We start from the raw sequence: 13626 nt of genomic DNA, 5'->3' as shown, positions 1-13626 counted from the left end.
TTATGATTTGCATTTCCTTTATGATTAGTGGTGTTGAGCATCTTTTCATGTGTCTATTGGACATCTTTATATCTTCTTTGGAAAAATGTCTCTTCAGCTCCTCTGCTGAATAGACATTTTAAATCAGGTTTTTGTTTTTGGTGTTTTTTTTTTTTATGTTGAGTTGTATGAGTTCTTTGTATTGGGTTGGCCAAAAAGTTCATTCAGGTTTTCCCATAAGATGTGGAAAAACCTGAACGAACTTTTTGGCCAACCCAATATTTTGTGTATTAATCCCTTATCAGATATATCGTTTGTAAATATCACCTCCTGTTCAGTGGGCTTTCTTTCCATTTTGTTGATAATTTCTTTTGCTGTGCAAAAGCTTTTATTTATTTATTTATTTTTGGCTGTGTTGGGTCTTCGTTGCTGCGCAAGGGCTTTCTCTAGTTGCATCCAGCGGGGGCTACTCTTCGTTGAGGTGCACTGGCTTCTCTTGTTGAGGAGCACGGGCTCTAGGCATGCAGGCTTCAGTAGTTGTGGCTCGTGGGCTGTAGAGCACAGGCCCAGTGGTTGTGGCGCACGGGCTTAGTTGCTCCGCGGCATGTGGGTTCTTCCTAGACCAGGGCTCAAACCTGTGTCCTCTGCATTGGCAGGCAGATGCTTAACCACTGCACCACCAGGGAGGTCCCTCTTCTAGGAGTTTCATATTTTCAGGTCTTACATTTAAGTCTTTAATCCATTTTGCCTTTATTTTTGTATATGTTGTGAGAAAGTCCAGTTTGATTCTTTCGCATTAGCTGTCTGGTTTTCCCAGCTCCGTGTGTTGAAGAAGCTGTCTTTTCCCCAGTGTATATTCTTGCTTTCTTTGTTGTAGGTTAATTGACCATAACAGCATGGGTTTATTTCTGGGCTCTGTGTTCTGATCCATTGACCTATGGGTTTGTTTTTGTGCCACTACCATACTGTTTGAGTACCATAGCTTTGTAATATAATTTGAAATCAGGAGGTGTGATACTTTCTGCTTTGTTCTTTATCAGGATTGTTTTGGCTATTCAGGGTCTTTTGTGTTTCCATACAAATATTAAAATTATTGGTTCTACTTCTGTGAAAAATGTCTTTGGTATTTTGATAGGGATTCCATTGAATTTGTAGATGGACTTGGGGGTGTGGTCATTTTAACAATATTCTTTTTTTTTTTTTTTTTAATTTATTTATTTATTTATGGCTGTGTTGGGTCTTCGCTTCTGTGCGAGGGCTTTCTCTAGTTGTGGCAAGTGGGGGCCACTCCTCATCGCGGCGCGCGGGCCTCTCACCACCGCAGGCTCTCCTGTTGCGGAGCACAGGCTGCAGACGCGCAGGCTCAGCAATTGTGGCTCATGGGCCCAGCCGCTCCGCGGCATGTGGGATCTTCCCAGACCAGGGCTCAAACCCGTGTCCCCTGCATTGGCAGGCAGATTCTCAACCACTGCGCCACCAGGGAAGGCCTCTTTTTTTTTTAATGTATTTATTTTGGGCTGTGTTGGGTCTTCGTTGCTGCGCACGGGCTTTCTCTAGTTGCGGCAAGTGGGGGCTGCTCTTCATTGCGGTGCGTGGTCTTCTCATTGCGGTGGCTTCTCTTGTTGCAGAGCATGGGCTCTAGGCACGTGGGCTTCTGTAGTTGTGGCATGTGGGCTCAGTAGTTGTGGCTCGCGGGCTTAGTTGCTCCGTGGCATGTGGGATCTTCCCAGACCAGGGCTTGAACCCATGTCCCCTGCAGTGGAAGTGTGGAGTCTTAACCACTGGACTGCCAGGGAAGTCCCTCACCAAGTTCTTACAGTTTTCCAAGTACAGTTCTTTTATCTCCTTGGATTGAGTTATTCCTAGTTGTTGTTTGGTTTGGTTTGGTTTGGGGTTTTTTGGTTTTTTGGTTTTTAGATTTTTTTTTTTTTTCCCTTGGTCGTACCCTGCAGCGTGTGGGATCTTAGTTCCCCAACCAGGGATTGAACCTGTGCCCCTTGCATTGGAAGTGTGGAGTCTTAACCACTGGACCACCAGGAAGTCCCTGGTTTGGTTTGGTTTTTTGATGCAATTATAAATGGGATTGTTTTCATAATTTCTCTTTCTGATAGTGTTCAGAAATGCAATAGATTTCTCTATGTTAGATTTGTATCCTGCCATGTTACTGAATTCATTGATGAGTTCTGATAGTTTTTTGGTGCTGTCTTTAGGATTTTCTATGTATAATATCATGTCATCTGCAAACAGTGACAGTTTCACTTCTTTCCAATTTGGAAATGTTTTTTTTAAAATTTATTTATTTATTTATTTATTTATTTATTTATTTATTTATTTTTGGCTGCATTGGGTCTTTGTTGCTGTGCGTGGGCTTTCTCTGGTTGCAGCGAGCGGGGGCTACTATTTGTTGTTGTGTGAGGGCTTCTCATTGCAGTGGCTTCTCTTGTTGTGGAGCACAGGCTCTAGGCGTGCGGGCTTCAGTAGTTGTGGCACGCGGGCTCTAGAGAGCGCAAGCTCAGTAGTTGTGGCACATGGGCTTAGTTGCTCCGCGGCATGTGGGATCTTCCCAGACCACGGCTCAAACCTGTGTCCCCTGCATTGGCAGGCAGATTCTTAACCACTGCGCCACCAAGGAAGTCCCTGGATTTCTTTTTCTTGCTGGTTGCTGTGGCTAGGACTTTCAATAATATGTTGAATAAAAGTGGTGAGAGTGGGCATCCTTGTCTTGTTTCTGATCTTAAAGGAAATTCTTTCAGCTTTTTTTTTTTTTTTAATTTTTTGGCTGTTCCGCATGGCATGTGGAATCTTCCCTGCACCACCAGGGAAGCCCAAATTTATGTTTTTATTGAAATGAAATTCACACTTTTAAAGTATACAATTCAGTGGTTTTCATTATATGCATAAAATTGTGCAGCCATCACCACTAATTCCAGAACATTTTCATCACCCCACAAAGAAACCCTATACCCATTAGCGGTCACTCACTCCCCATGTCCCTCCCTGCCCCAGTCCTCTGGCAACCCCTAGTCTACCTCCTGTCTGTATGGATTTGTTTCTTCTGGACATTTCATATAAATGGATCATGTATGTGACCTTTTTCGTCTGGTTTCTTTCACTTAGTATAATGTTTTCAAGGTTTATCCATGTTGTAGCATACATCAGTATTTCAGTCCTTATCATGGCTAAATATTCCATAATATGGCTGTACACAATTTTGTTTATTTATTTGTCAGTTGTTGGACATTTGGTTTTTTTCTACTTTTTGGCTATTACGAATAATGCTTTTGTGAACATTTGTGTACACATTTTTGTGTGGATATATGTTTTTATTTCTCTTGGGTATATACCTAGGAGTAGAATTGTTGGGTCATATGGTAACTCTCTTTAACCTTTTGAGGAACTGCCAGGCTGTTTCAATGTGGCTGCACTATTTCATATTCCTACCAGCAGTATATGAGAGTTCCATTTTCTCCACATCCTTGTAACTATCTTATAGCCATTGCAGTGGGTGTTAAGTAGTATCTCGTAGTGATTTTGATTTATACACACTTCCCTAATGACATTGAGCGCAAATCTTTCGTGAGAACTAGAGAGAATATAACTAATTGTATCTGGTGGTTCCTAGCCACACGCCCTGTCCCTGCAATGACTTATCTATAATTTACTTCTTTTTCACTATCTTCAGATTGTGAATAAGTGGAACACAGCTCTTATTGGCCTTATGACATACTTTCGGGAGGCTGTGGTGAACACCCAGGAGCTCCTGGACTTGCTGGTGAAGTGTGAGAACAAGATCCAGACACGAATCAAGATTGGCCTCAACTCCAAGATGCCGAGTCGCTTCCCCCCTGTCGTGTTCTACACCCCTAAGGAGTTGGGTGGACTTGGCATGCTCTCAATGGGCCATGTGCTCATCCCCCAATCTGACCTAAGGTAGGACTTGGCTGAAAATCTTGCTAGACCCTGAGGGAAGGGGATGTTTCTTTATTTTCAGTTTTTATTTTTTCTCTAATCTTGGTTGTGTCCCCAAACAGGTGGTCCAAGCAGACAGATGTAGGTATCACACACTTTCGTTCAGGAATGAGCCATGAAGAAGACCAGCTGATTCCCAACTTGTATCGCTACATACAGCCCTGGGAGAGTGAGTTCATTGATTCTCAGCGGGTCTGGGCTGAGTATGCACTCAAGAGACAAGAGGCCATTGCGCAGAACAGGTGGGCATCCAGGAGGGCATAGCAGTCCTGTTGAGGGGGGTGACCTTTGAGTCCTGCCTGGAGGTCAGGAGTAGAGCATGCCGTATTTTTATGGAGTCAAGGAAGTAAGTTGTATGTCTGACCCAGTTTATCCTTGGCCAGGGAGGAATGCTGGACTCTTCATATGAGTATTTGTTTAACTTTGACCTTTTTTCCTTGGCAGACGACTGACCCTAGAAGATCTAGAGGATTCATGGGATCGTGGCATTCCTCGAATCAACACCCTCTTCCAGAAGGACCGGCACACACTGGCTTATGATAAGGGTTGGCGTGTCCGAACTGACTTTAAGCAGTACCAGGTACGTGGAGGGGATAGTGGAGAGATTTTCCCTGAATTAGGAGAGTCTGTGGCCATGCTGGGAACCTGGAGCAGTGGGCACCCAGAAGCTTCACTGTACCTGCCTTGCCATCTAGGTTTTGAAGCAGAACCCTTTTTGGTGGACACACCAGCGGCATGATGGAAAGCTGTGGAACCTGAACAACTACCGTACAGACATGATCCAGGCCCTGGGTGGTGTGGAAGGCATTCTGGAACACACTCTCTTCAAGGGCACTTACTTCCCTACCTGGGAGGGGCTTTTCTGGTGAGGACTCTGTTCTCCCCTTACAGTGACCTCTCACACGTCACAGCCCTCTGAGCTCATCCCTCATGTGCTTTTGTGTTCTACTGCGGTGTTGCCCACACAGCCACCCCAGGTGGTCAGCAGTGCTCTGGGGGATGGCAGGACGTCACTTTACCTGGTCTCTTCTGCTTCCCAGGGAGAAGGCCAGTGGTTTTGAGGAGTCTATGAAGTGGAAGAAACTAACCAATGCTCAGCGATCAGGATTGAACCAGATTCCCAATCGTAGATTCACCCTCTGGTGGTCCCCGACCATCAACCGAGCCAACGTGAGTGTGATTGATAGACATGGGAGATGGGAAGCTAAAAACAAGGGTTTCTACTTCCTTAATTATGTCCTGAGAACCTCTCGGTCTCTAGTGTCACTCTCTTTTTCCTGTCAGGTATACGTAGGCTTTCAGGTGCAGCTGGACCTGACAGGTATCTTCATGCACGGCAAGATCCCCACACTGAAGATCTCTCTCATCCAGATCTTCCGAGCTCACTTGTGGCAGAAGATCCACGAGAGCATCGTTATGGATTTGTGTCAGGTGGGCTAGAATTGAGGGGAGAGGATGCCACAAAAAGTCAAGTCAGCTGTCTCTTTTGGGTATGGGAAATCCACCCTCAGAGCTCCAAGGATGAGACTTCTGTTGTGGTCCCAGGTGCCACATTATCTTAAATTCTATAAACCCTCATTCTAAGTGGGCTTCCATAACCAGTCATAACCTTTCCATCTTTGCCTCCAGGTGTTTGATCAGGAACTGGATGCACTGGAAATTGAGACCGTACAAAAGGAGACAATCCACCCCCGAAAGTCCTATAAGATGAACTCTTCCTGTGCAGATATCCTGCTCTTTGCCTCCTATAAGTGGAATGTCTCCCGGCCCTCATTGCTGGCAGACTCTAAGTAAGTGCCTTAGGACCCAGCCCTAGGCATCTAAGAAGCTTAGTTTTACTATTCTAGCAGCACTGCTTTAGAAATTGTCCCTGGCTGCCTTTCTTTCTAATTTGAAACAAGTTCTGCCCCTGATTCTGTCAACACCCTCAGCCAGGTCTCCTAATTCTCTGGTGGGTCTTACTGATCTGGAACAGGCAGAGGGGTTGGTTTTGAGACTTAGACATAGTGATTGAGAGTTCTTGTGGTTCTGGGGATATTGGTTGTGCCAGTGTCTTCCTGGAAGCCTAGACTCCTGACCCCTTTCCACCCTCAGGGATGTGATGGACAGCACCACCACTCAGAAGTATTGGATTGACATCCAGTTGCGCTGGGGGGACTATGATTCCCATGACATTGAGCGCTACGCCCGGGCCAAGTTCTTGGACTACACCACAGACAACATGAGTATCTACCCTTCACCCACAGGTGTGCTCATTGCCATCGACCTGGCCTATAACCTGCATAGGTAAGTTGAGGCTCAGAAGCATGTATTGATATTTTTCATCAGCCCCACACTTTATTGTATTTATTTATTTATTTTAATTTTTATTTATTTTTTAAAGATTTATTTTTTATTTATTTTTGGGCGCGTCGGGTCTTAGTCACGGCACGCAGGATCTTTGTTGAGGCGTGCAGGATCTTTTGTTGCGGCACACGAGCTCTTCGTTGTAGCACGTGGGCTTCTCTCTAGTTGTGGTGTGCGGGTTTTCTCTAGTTGTAGCGCGCAGGTTCTAGAGTTTGTGGGCTCTGTAGTTGTGGCGTGTGGGCTCTGTAGTTTGCGGCACGCAGGCTCTCTAGTTGAGGTTCGATGATGAAGATGGCCCCATTGAGAGGCTTGGTGGTCAAGTTCCCTTCGAAGGTCTAAGGAATGAGTGAGAGCTCAGTAGTTGTGGCGCACGGGCTTAGATGCCCCGTGGCATGTGGGATCTTAGTTCCCGGACCAGGGATCGAACCCGCATCCCCTGCATTGTAAGGCGGATTCTTTACCACTGGACCACCAGGAAGTCCCTTAATTTTTATTTTACATTGGAGTATAGTTGATTTACAATGTTGTGTTAGTTTCAGGTGTACAGCAAAGTGATTTAGTTATATGTATACATATATATATTGTTTTTAGGATACTTTTCCCATATAGGTTATTACAGAGTATTGAGTAGAGTTCCCTGTGCTATATATACAGTAGGTCCTTGTTGATTATCTATTTTATATGTAGTAGTATGTATACGTTAATCTCAACCTCCTAATTTATCCCTCCCCGCTGCCCCATACTTTAATATACACGTGTTTTTTTAGTTTGCCCAGGTGAGGTGAGGTTGGCCGTTTCCTCCACTGGGGTCACTGACTCTTTCTTCCCTGCCTCTACATACGTGAGCAGGCACTCATTCTCAGCCTGGCCAACAGCCTTTTCTTCCTCTGTAGAGTCGCAGTTTGCCTTGTTCTTGGGACTGCCAGCCTGGTCTTAACCTTTCTTGCCTCTTCCACCCTCACAGTGCCTATGGAAACTGGTTCCCTGGCAGCAAGCCCCTCATACAGCAGGCCATGGCCAAGATCATGAAGGCAAACCCGGCCTTGTATGTGTTACGTGAACGGATCCGTAAAGGGCTGCAGCTTTATTCATCTGAGCCCACTGAGCCCTATCTGTCCTCTCAGAACTATGGTGAGCTCTTTTCCAACCAGATTATCTGGTTTGTGGATGACACGAATGTCTACAGAGTGACTATCCATAAGGTGAGAGTTAGATGCAGCGTGCGGGTGTGGGGCTCTGTATATGCCTGTGGGAGGGCAGCCGGGCAAGTGTGTGCATATTGGGAGGAAGGCGGTCTGGTTGTGTCTAGACTGTGCTAACTGATGTCATCATTCCTTAGACCTTTGAAGGGAACCTGACCACCAAGCCCATCAATGGGGCCATCTTCATCTTCAACCCACGCACAGGGCAGCTGTTTCTCAAGATAATTCACACATCTGTGTGGGCTGGACAGAAGCGTTTGGGGCAGGTGAGCATGTTAAAGGGTGGAGAGGCTGTAGAACCTTGCTGCCTCTTACTCTTTGGTATGTGGGGGGGGGTGTATGTGACAGAGAGAATCTCCTGTTTCTCTCTTTGTAAGATTGAGGACATCTCATTTAAACTTTTTTCCTGAATTACTTAACTTGGGAAGTGTTCTTCTATAAGAGGTCCAAGAATATTTGAGGTCCTTCATTACCTACGAGCTGGCGTCTCTGCTTCTTGAATCTCCCGTCTCTAACCTATCTTGAAGAGGGCTATGAAAAATCATCTTTCTAAAGGGAACAAGCACTCTTAAAATGTCATTTTCACCAAATCTCTTCTCCTCCTCAAAGCCTTTGGTAGCCCCTTTCTTTTTGCTGAATTAACTTTTTGGTTTCCTAGATACTTAATATCTGGTTGGCCTGTAACCTGTCTAGCCACAGTTCCTCTTCCTCTGTAGCACGGTTCCTCTGGCAGTCAGTCCAGGATCCTGGTATCCCAAACCCTGATGAGCATCTCCACCTCTGTGGCTTTGCTTTATAGGTCTTTGCTTCTAGAATGAACTCTTCTCTTCTGTTAATCACTGTCTTACTCATCCCTTAAGACTTCTTTCTTTGTGCAGCTTTTTATGACCTTTAGCCTTAATTTCTTTTGTCCCTGACATAGCGTGTATATAATCAAATACTAGCTTGTGGCACTGTGTGAGCTTTGTCTGGCCAGCTAGGTTGAAATACCCTTTGGGGCAAGGCCATTGGACGTTTTTTCTGTACCTCTGAAGTACCTAACATTCAATAGCAGTGTGCGATAGAAACATAGTCTAATTGTTTTAAGACTAGGATTTTTTGTTCTAGTTGACCTGGGAGGGTGGGGACTCAGTTTCCATGTTCTTCTCTCTTGCTTTTTAGTTGGCTAAGTGGAAGACAGCTGAGGAGGTGGCTGCCCTGATCCGATCTCTGCCAGTGGAGGAGCAGCCCAAGCAGATCATTGTCACCAGGAAAGGCATGCTCGATCCATTGGAGGTGAGAGGTGGTGAATGAGGTAGAAGGAAAGAGGGCTGAGACCTGCTGGTTCTGTTTCTAAACTTGGACTTGATCTTGTCTCAGGTGCACTTGCTGGACTTCCCCAATATTGTGATCAAAGGATCAGAGCTCCAGCTCCCCTTCCAGGCTTGTCTCAAGGTGGAAAAGTTTGGGGATCTCATCCTTAAAGCCACTGAGCCGCAGATGGTTCTCTTTAACCTCTATGATGACTGGCTCAAGACTATCTCATCTTACACGGTATGAAGCCACCTCACGAGGAGGGAGGGTCACTCTAAGAGGAGTGGGTTTGGGGTCACAAGAAGGTCCTGTGCCTTAGCTTTTCCCACAGGCCTCTTATGGGGCCATTTTCACATCTTCAGCCTGTGCATAGGCCAGTGACTCTGCATATCAGGTTGACTCATGGTGAGGGGAGCATTGTAGGGTTTGAAATGGGTTCTTGGGTCTCCTGAAAGGATAGGATGGAGGAGAGGGGAAGAACATCAAGTAGCTGACCTCCTCCCATGCTGCCACATCTCTCCCCAGGCTTTCTCCCGCCTCATCCTGATTCTGCGTGCCCTGCATGTGAACAACGACCGGGCGAAGGTGATCCTGAAGCCAGACAAGACTACGATCACAGAACCACACCACATCTGGCCCACTCTGACTGACGAGGAGTGGATCAAGGTGGAGGTGCAGCTCAAGGACCTTATCTTGGCTGACTATGGCAAGAAAAACAAGTGAGCAGTGGTGGGGATACAGATGAGAGATCCAAAAAGGGTAAAATGGGTGGCTCAGTATATGCCTTCTGGGTTTTTTGCAACATTTTAAGCTCAGAAGTTTCTCAAGAAATTGTCCTGGAGATGCCTATAGAGGAGAGGTAGGTAGGCAGTGTCTTCAGATGGTGTAGGAAGTGTCCGTGTCTCAGGGCTCGGGCTGACACTTCGGCGCTATTCCTCAGCAGAGGCACTGTTGCCATTTTGAACGGGGCATTTCCTTACTGTCCATACATTACAGGAAGTTCTAACATCCCAGACCCCCAGGTACCACAGCTAATAACACACACACACACACACCTTCCTTCTCTCTCCTTCCCTGTCATTGTGGCAACCAAAAATGTTCACCGAGTAAGGGTGCGGACACACCAACTGTGATTGAGAACTTGTTCTAGGATTTCCGTTTTTGAGAGTTTTTCTGGTTCCAGGGCACTTTTTGTTGAGGAAAAGTGGGAGGTATGAATGCTGAGCAGGTTTGAGCATGGCTGAAAGGTGTACAGGCACAGGGCCAGCCTGGGATGTGACAAATCTTATCCGTATTAGTGTATTTCCACTTCACACTTCAAGTGTCACTTGAAGATTATCTGGGGTCAGAGTATGGGCTCTCCTGTCCCACCAAGTTACACCTTGCCATTGGGGCATAAGTGACCAAGGGGAAGGGATCCTTGTGGTGTGACCCACACTGTCCCCACAGTGTGAATGTGGCATCACTGACACAATCAGAAATTCGAGACATCATCCTGGGTATGGAGATCTCGGCACCATCACAGCAGCGGCAGCAGATAGCTGAGATTGAGAAGCAGACCAAGGAACAGTCACAGCTGACTGCAACCCAGACTCGTACTGTCAACAAGCATGGTGACGAAATCATCACCTCTACCACCAGCAACTATGAGACCCAGACTTTCTCATCTAAGACTGAATGGAGGGTCAGGTAGTATAAGGGGCAAGAGGGGTAAGGATGGAAAGGCCTACTGATGCTACCTGAGGTGCTTGAGTTGAAAAATGCCAACATTCCCTACCTGTTTTTAGGGCCATTTCTGCCGCCAACCTGCACCTAAGGACCAATCACATCTATGTTTCATCTGATGACATCAAGGAGACTGGTTATACCTATATTCTTCCCAAGAATGTGCTTAAGAAGTTTATCTGCATATCTGACCTTCGGGCCCAAGTGAGTATGTTTGTTCAACTAGGCCACAGTGTGTGCCAGGCATTTTATGTGCCTAAAACTCACCTGAGATTTCCTGGAACTGGAGGTGCTGGTTTTGAAATTGATAGATGAGTAAATATACAAGGATAGCCAAAACAGGGAGGAGTGTTTCGGCCCCCACCAGATACCAGAACATTATAAAGCTGTGGCAATTGAGAAATGATGTATTATTGGCCTAGAAGTTATTGGAAGAGGATATATAGTCAGAAACAGATTCATGTGTATATAATAAATGTGTTGTATCACTTGAGGATCCCACTTCATCTGTGGGATTAAGCGTGCCTTATGATACTGAAACAGTCAGCAAAAGGAGGCTTGATCCCTGCCTCATAGCACTTACAGAAGTCAACTCCAGGTGGAGTACAAATCTGAACGTAAAATACTAAACTGTAGTAGAGTATTAGAAGAAAATGTTTATCGTCTTAAAGTTAGGATAACCTTCTTAAACACAAAGCCATCATCAAAATTAATAACTTGTGCGTGACAAAGGGTACCACAAAAGACAAACTAAAAACAGGAAGAAAATATTTGCGTAATTCTAAGATATAGTGGGTTTGGATCTAGAATAGGGAATTCTCAGAAGTTGATTTTTATAAAAGATAACTGTAGAAGAATGGGCAAAGGAGTATGAAGGTAGTTCAGAAAAGGAACTAAAGGTGGAAAATATGAAAAGATGGTCAACTTTACTAGTAATCAGGGAGAATCATATTTTATAAAATACCAATCTGTGGCCTCAGTTTGGTGAATTTGAAGATTGTTAGTATCCTGTGTTGGGTGAGTTTATAGGAACACAAGTTTTCTTACTTTGTTCATGACAATGTAAAATTTAAAGTACTGCCGAGTGCTGATTTTATAGATGTGTTCAGTTTGTGGAAATGCATGAGCTCTGTGCTTGTGTGCTCATTTGTTTATGGACACTGTACTTAAATACTTAATCAACTGGGGAATGTGTGAGCAGTGCTGATTCCTGGACCCCACCCAAGAGATTCTGATGTGATAAGTCTGAGATGAGGTCCTCGTTTAGCATTTTGAATAAGCACCCCCAGGCGTTTTTGATGCAGGAGATTCTGACCACATTTTGAGAAACTCTGTCCTTGTTCTTGGAGAAGGGAATTAAACACAGGGCTGACAGCCCCAAATCTGGGCTGGTACTAAGAATCTCTTTGGTTCTTGACACCCTTGTCTCCAGATTGCAGGGTACCTCTATGGGGTGAGCCCACCAGATAACCCCCAGGTGAAGGAGATCCGCTGCATCGTGATGGTACCACAGTGGGGCACTCACCAGACTGTGCACCTGCCTGGCCAGCTGCCTCAGCATGAGTACCTCAAGGTTAGCGGGGGTGTGGGAGAACCGGGGCTTTCTGCTCTCAAGGTGGTGGAGGGAAGGCAGGGGTGTTACTCTCACGGTTGGGATTCCTGTCTGCAGACGGGGCTCTAAATAGCTTTTCACTGCTCTACCCACAGGAGATGGAACCCTTAGGTTGGATCCACACTCAGCCCAATGAATCCCCCCAGCTGTCACCCCAGGATGTCACCACCCATGCCAAGATCATGGCTGACAACCCATCTTGGGATGGCGAGAAGACCATTATCATCACCTGCAGGTGGGGTTGGGCCGCCTTGGGAGGAAGTACGATGGGGCAGGCATTGCAGGCCAGGGCCCAGGAACAGTGGCCTGAGCGCTGACTCTGTCCTCACTCCTCTTGCAGCTTCACACCAGGCTCCTGCACCCTGACAGCCTACAAGCTGACCCCCAGTGGCTATGAATGGGGCCGCCAGAACACAGACAAGGGCAACAACCCCAAGGGCTACCTACCCTCACACTACGAGAGGGTCCAGATGCTACTGTCAGACCGCTTCCTTGGCTTCTTTATGGTTCCTGCCCAGTCCTCATGGAACTACAACTTTATGGGTATGTGAGGCAGGGTGCGGGGTGGTGGCGGGGCACACAGGAAGGTGGGGTTGGGGTTCGGCCATCACCCTTTAGCACTTGGGGCCGGACTCTGGTTTGGAGATGGCCCAGGACCCAGCAGGGTGAGGCAGGTGGACCTTGTCAACACTGGCCCTTTCCTTCTACTCCAAGGTGTTCGGCATGATCCCAACATGAAGTATGAGCTGCAGCTGGCAAACCCCAAAGAGTTCTACCACGAGGTGCACAGACCTTCCCACTTCCTCAACTTTGCTCTCCTGCAGGAGGGCGAGGTCTACTCTGCGGACCGAGAGGACCTCTATGCCTAGTTGTCTCCTCACCTCCTGCTTCAGACTCCCCAGAGGCCAGAGCCTTTTACCCTCACAGACAAGCTGGTGACATTCAGCAGCTTGGCCCCTTTTCCCTCTTATTTTGTGCTTATGTTGTTGACCTCGTGGTGACTTGTAATTCTGAACAAAGTATAATAAATTTTGTATAAATGGGAGTTTTTGAGGTTTTTCCCTCAGCTCGAATTCTGGGTGTAAGGATGGCAGAGGCCAGACTTGTTCACAGCAAAAGCTGCTGGACTGATCCTTGAGGCTCCCCTGATCCTCAAGAGCTATGGGGGTAAATATACTCTAAACTCAGAGAACTGAAGGGGGCTTGGGCCGTCACGCTCCTGCTGCCATGATGACATTTGCCAATTTCCCTCCAGAATACTTGGAAACACTCACCGCTTTTCAGCATCTCTTGGAGCAGTCTGCAGCTGTGGTGCCCAGCCTAGCCCTTTAAGCTTTGTGTTACGCTCAATCTGTCTTGGAAACAGGCACATGGCTGGACAGTTGGCTGCCTCTGGTTGAGGCCAGTGACAGCTCTCCTACCTCTCACCTCTTGCCTGGAGAGTTGGCAGCCAAGTCAGGCCCCATGACTCCAGACACAGGGGTGGAGCCTGGTGTGGGC

General features: G+C 46.6%; 1 protein-coding gene across 1 annotated transcript in view; it reads left to right on the top strand.

Moving 5' to 3' along the window:
• Window positions 1-13171, top strand: part of PRPF8 (pre-mRNA processing factor 8) — a 36303-nt gene extending 23132 nt beyond the window's left edge. The window contains exons 25-43 of the mRNA XM_036838320.1: window positions 3662-3909; window positions 4011-4190; window positions 4393-4528; window positions 4644-4813; window positions 4989-5118; window positions 5233-5379; window positions 5578-5738; window positions 6043-6234; window positions 7259-7496; window positions 7634-7762; window positions 8658-8771; window positions 8856-9029; window positions 9315-9508; window positions 10239-10478; window positions 10577-10718; window positions 11947-12087; window positions 12222-12361; window positions 12467-12669; window positions 12841-13171. Coding sequence (XP_036694215.1) covers window positions 3662-3909; window positions 4011-4190; window positions 4393-4528; window positions 4644-4813; window positions 4989-5118; window positions 5233-5379; window positions 5578-5738; window positions 6043-6234; window positions 7259-7496; window positions 7634-7762; window positions 8658-8771; window positions 8856-9029; window positions 9315-9508; window positions 10239-10478; window positions 10577-10718; window positions 11947-12087; window positions 12222-12361; window positions 12467-12669; window positions 12841-12995 — 3234 coding nt within the window. The 3' untranslated portion in view covers window positions 12996-13171. The remainder of the gene's footprint in view (window positions 1-3661; window positions 3910-4010; window positions 4191-4392; window positions 4529-4643; window positions 4814-4988; window positions 5119-5232; window positions 5380-5577; window positions 5739-6042; window positions 6235-7258; window positions 7497-7633; window positions 7763-8657; window positions 8772-8855; window positions 9030-9314; window positions 9509-10238; window positions 10479-10576; window positions 10719-11946; window positions 12088-12221; window positions 12362-12466; window positions 12670-12840) is intronic.
• Window positions 13172-13626: the final 455 nt, after the last annotated feature.

The sequence above is a fragment of the Balaenoptera musculus genome, chromosome 20 (genome assembly GCF_009873245.2).
Source record: "Balaenoptera musculus isolate JJ_BM4_2016_0621 chromosome 20, mBalMus1.pri.v3, whole genome shotgun sequence".
Classification (NCBI taxonomy): Eukaryota; Metazoa; Chordata; class Mammalia; order Artiodactyla; family Balaenopteridae; genus Balaenoptera; species Balaenoptera musculus.
The sequence above is the reverse complement of the archived record's forward strand: the minus strand, read 5'-3'. Positions and strand labels throughout refer to the sequence as shown.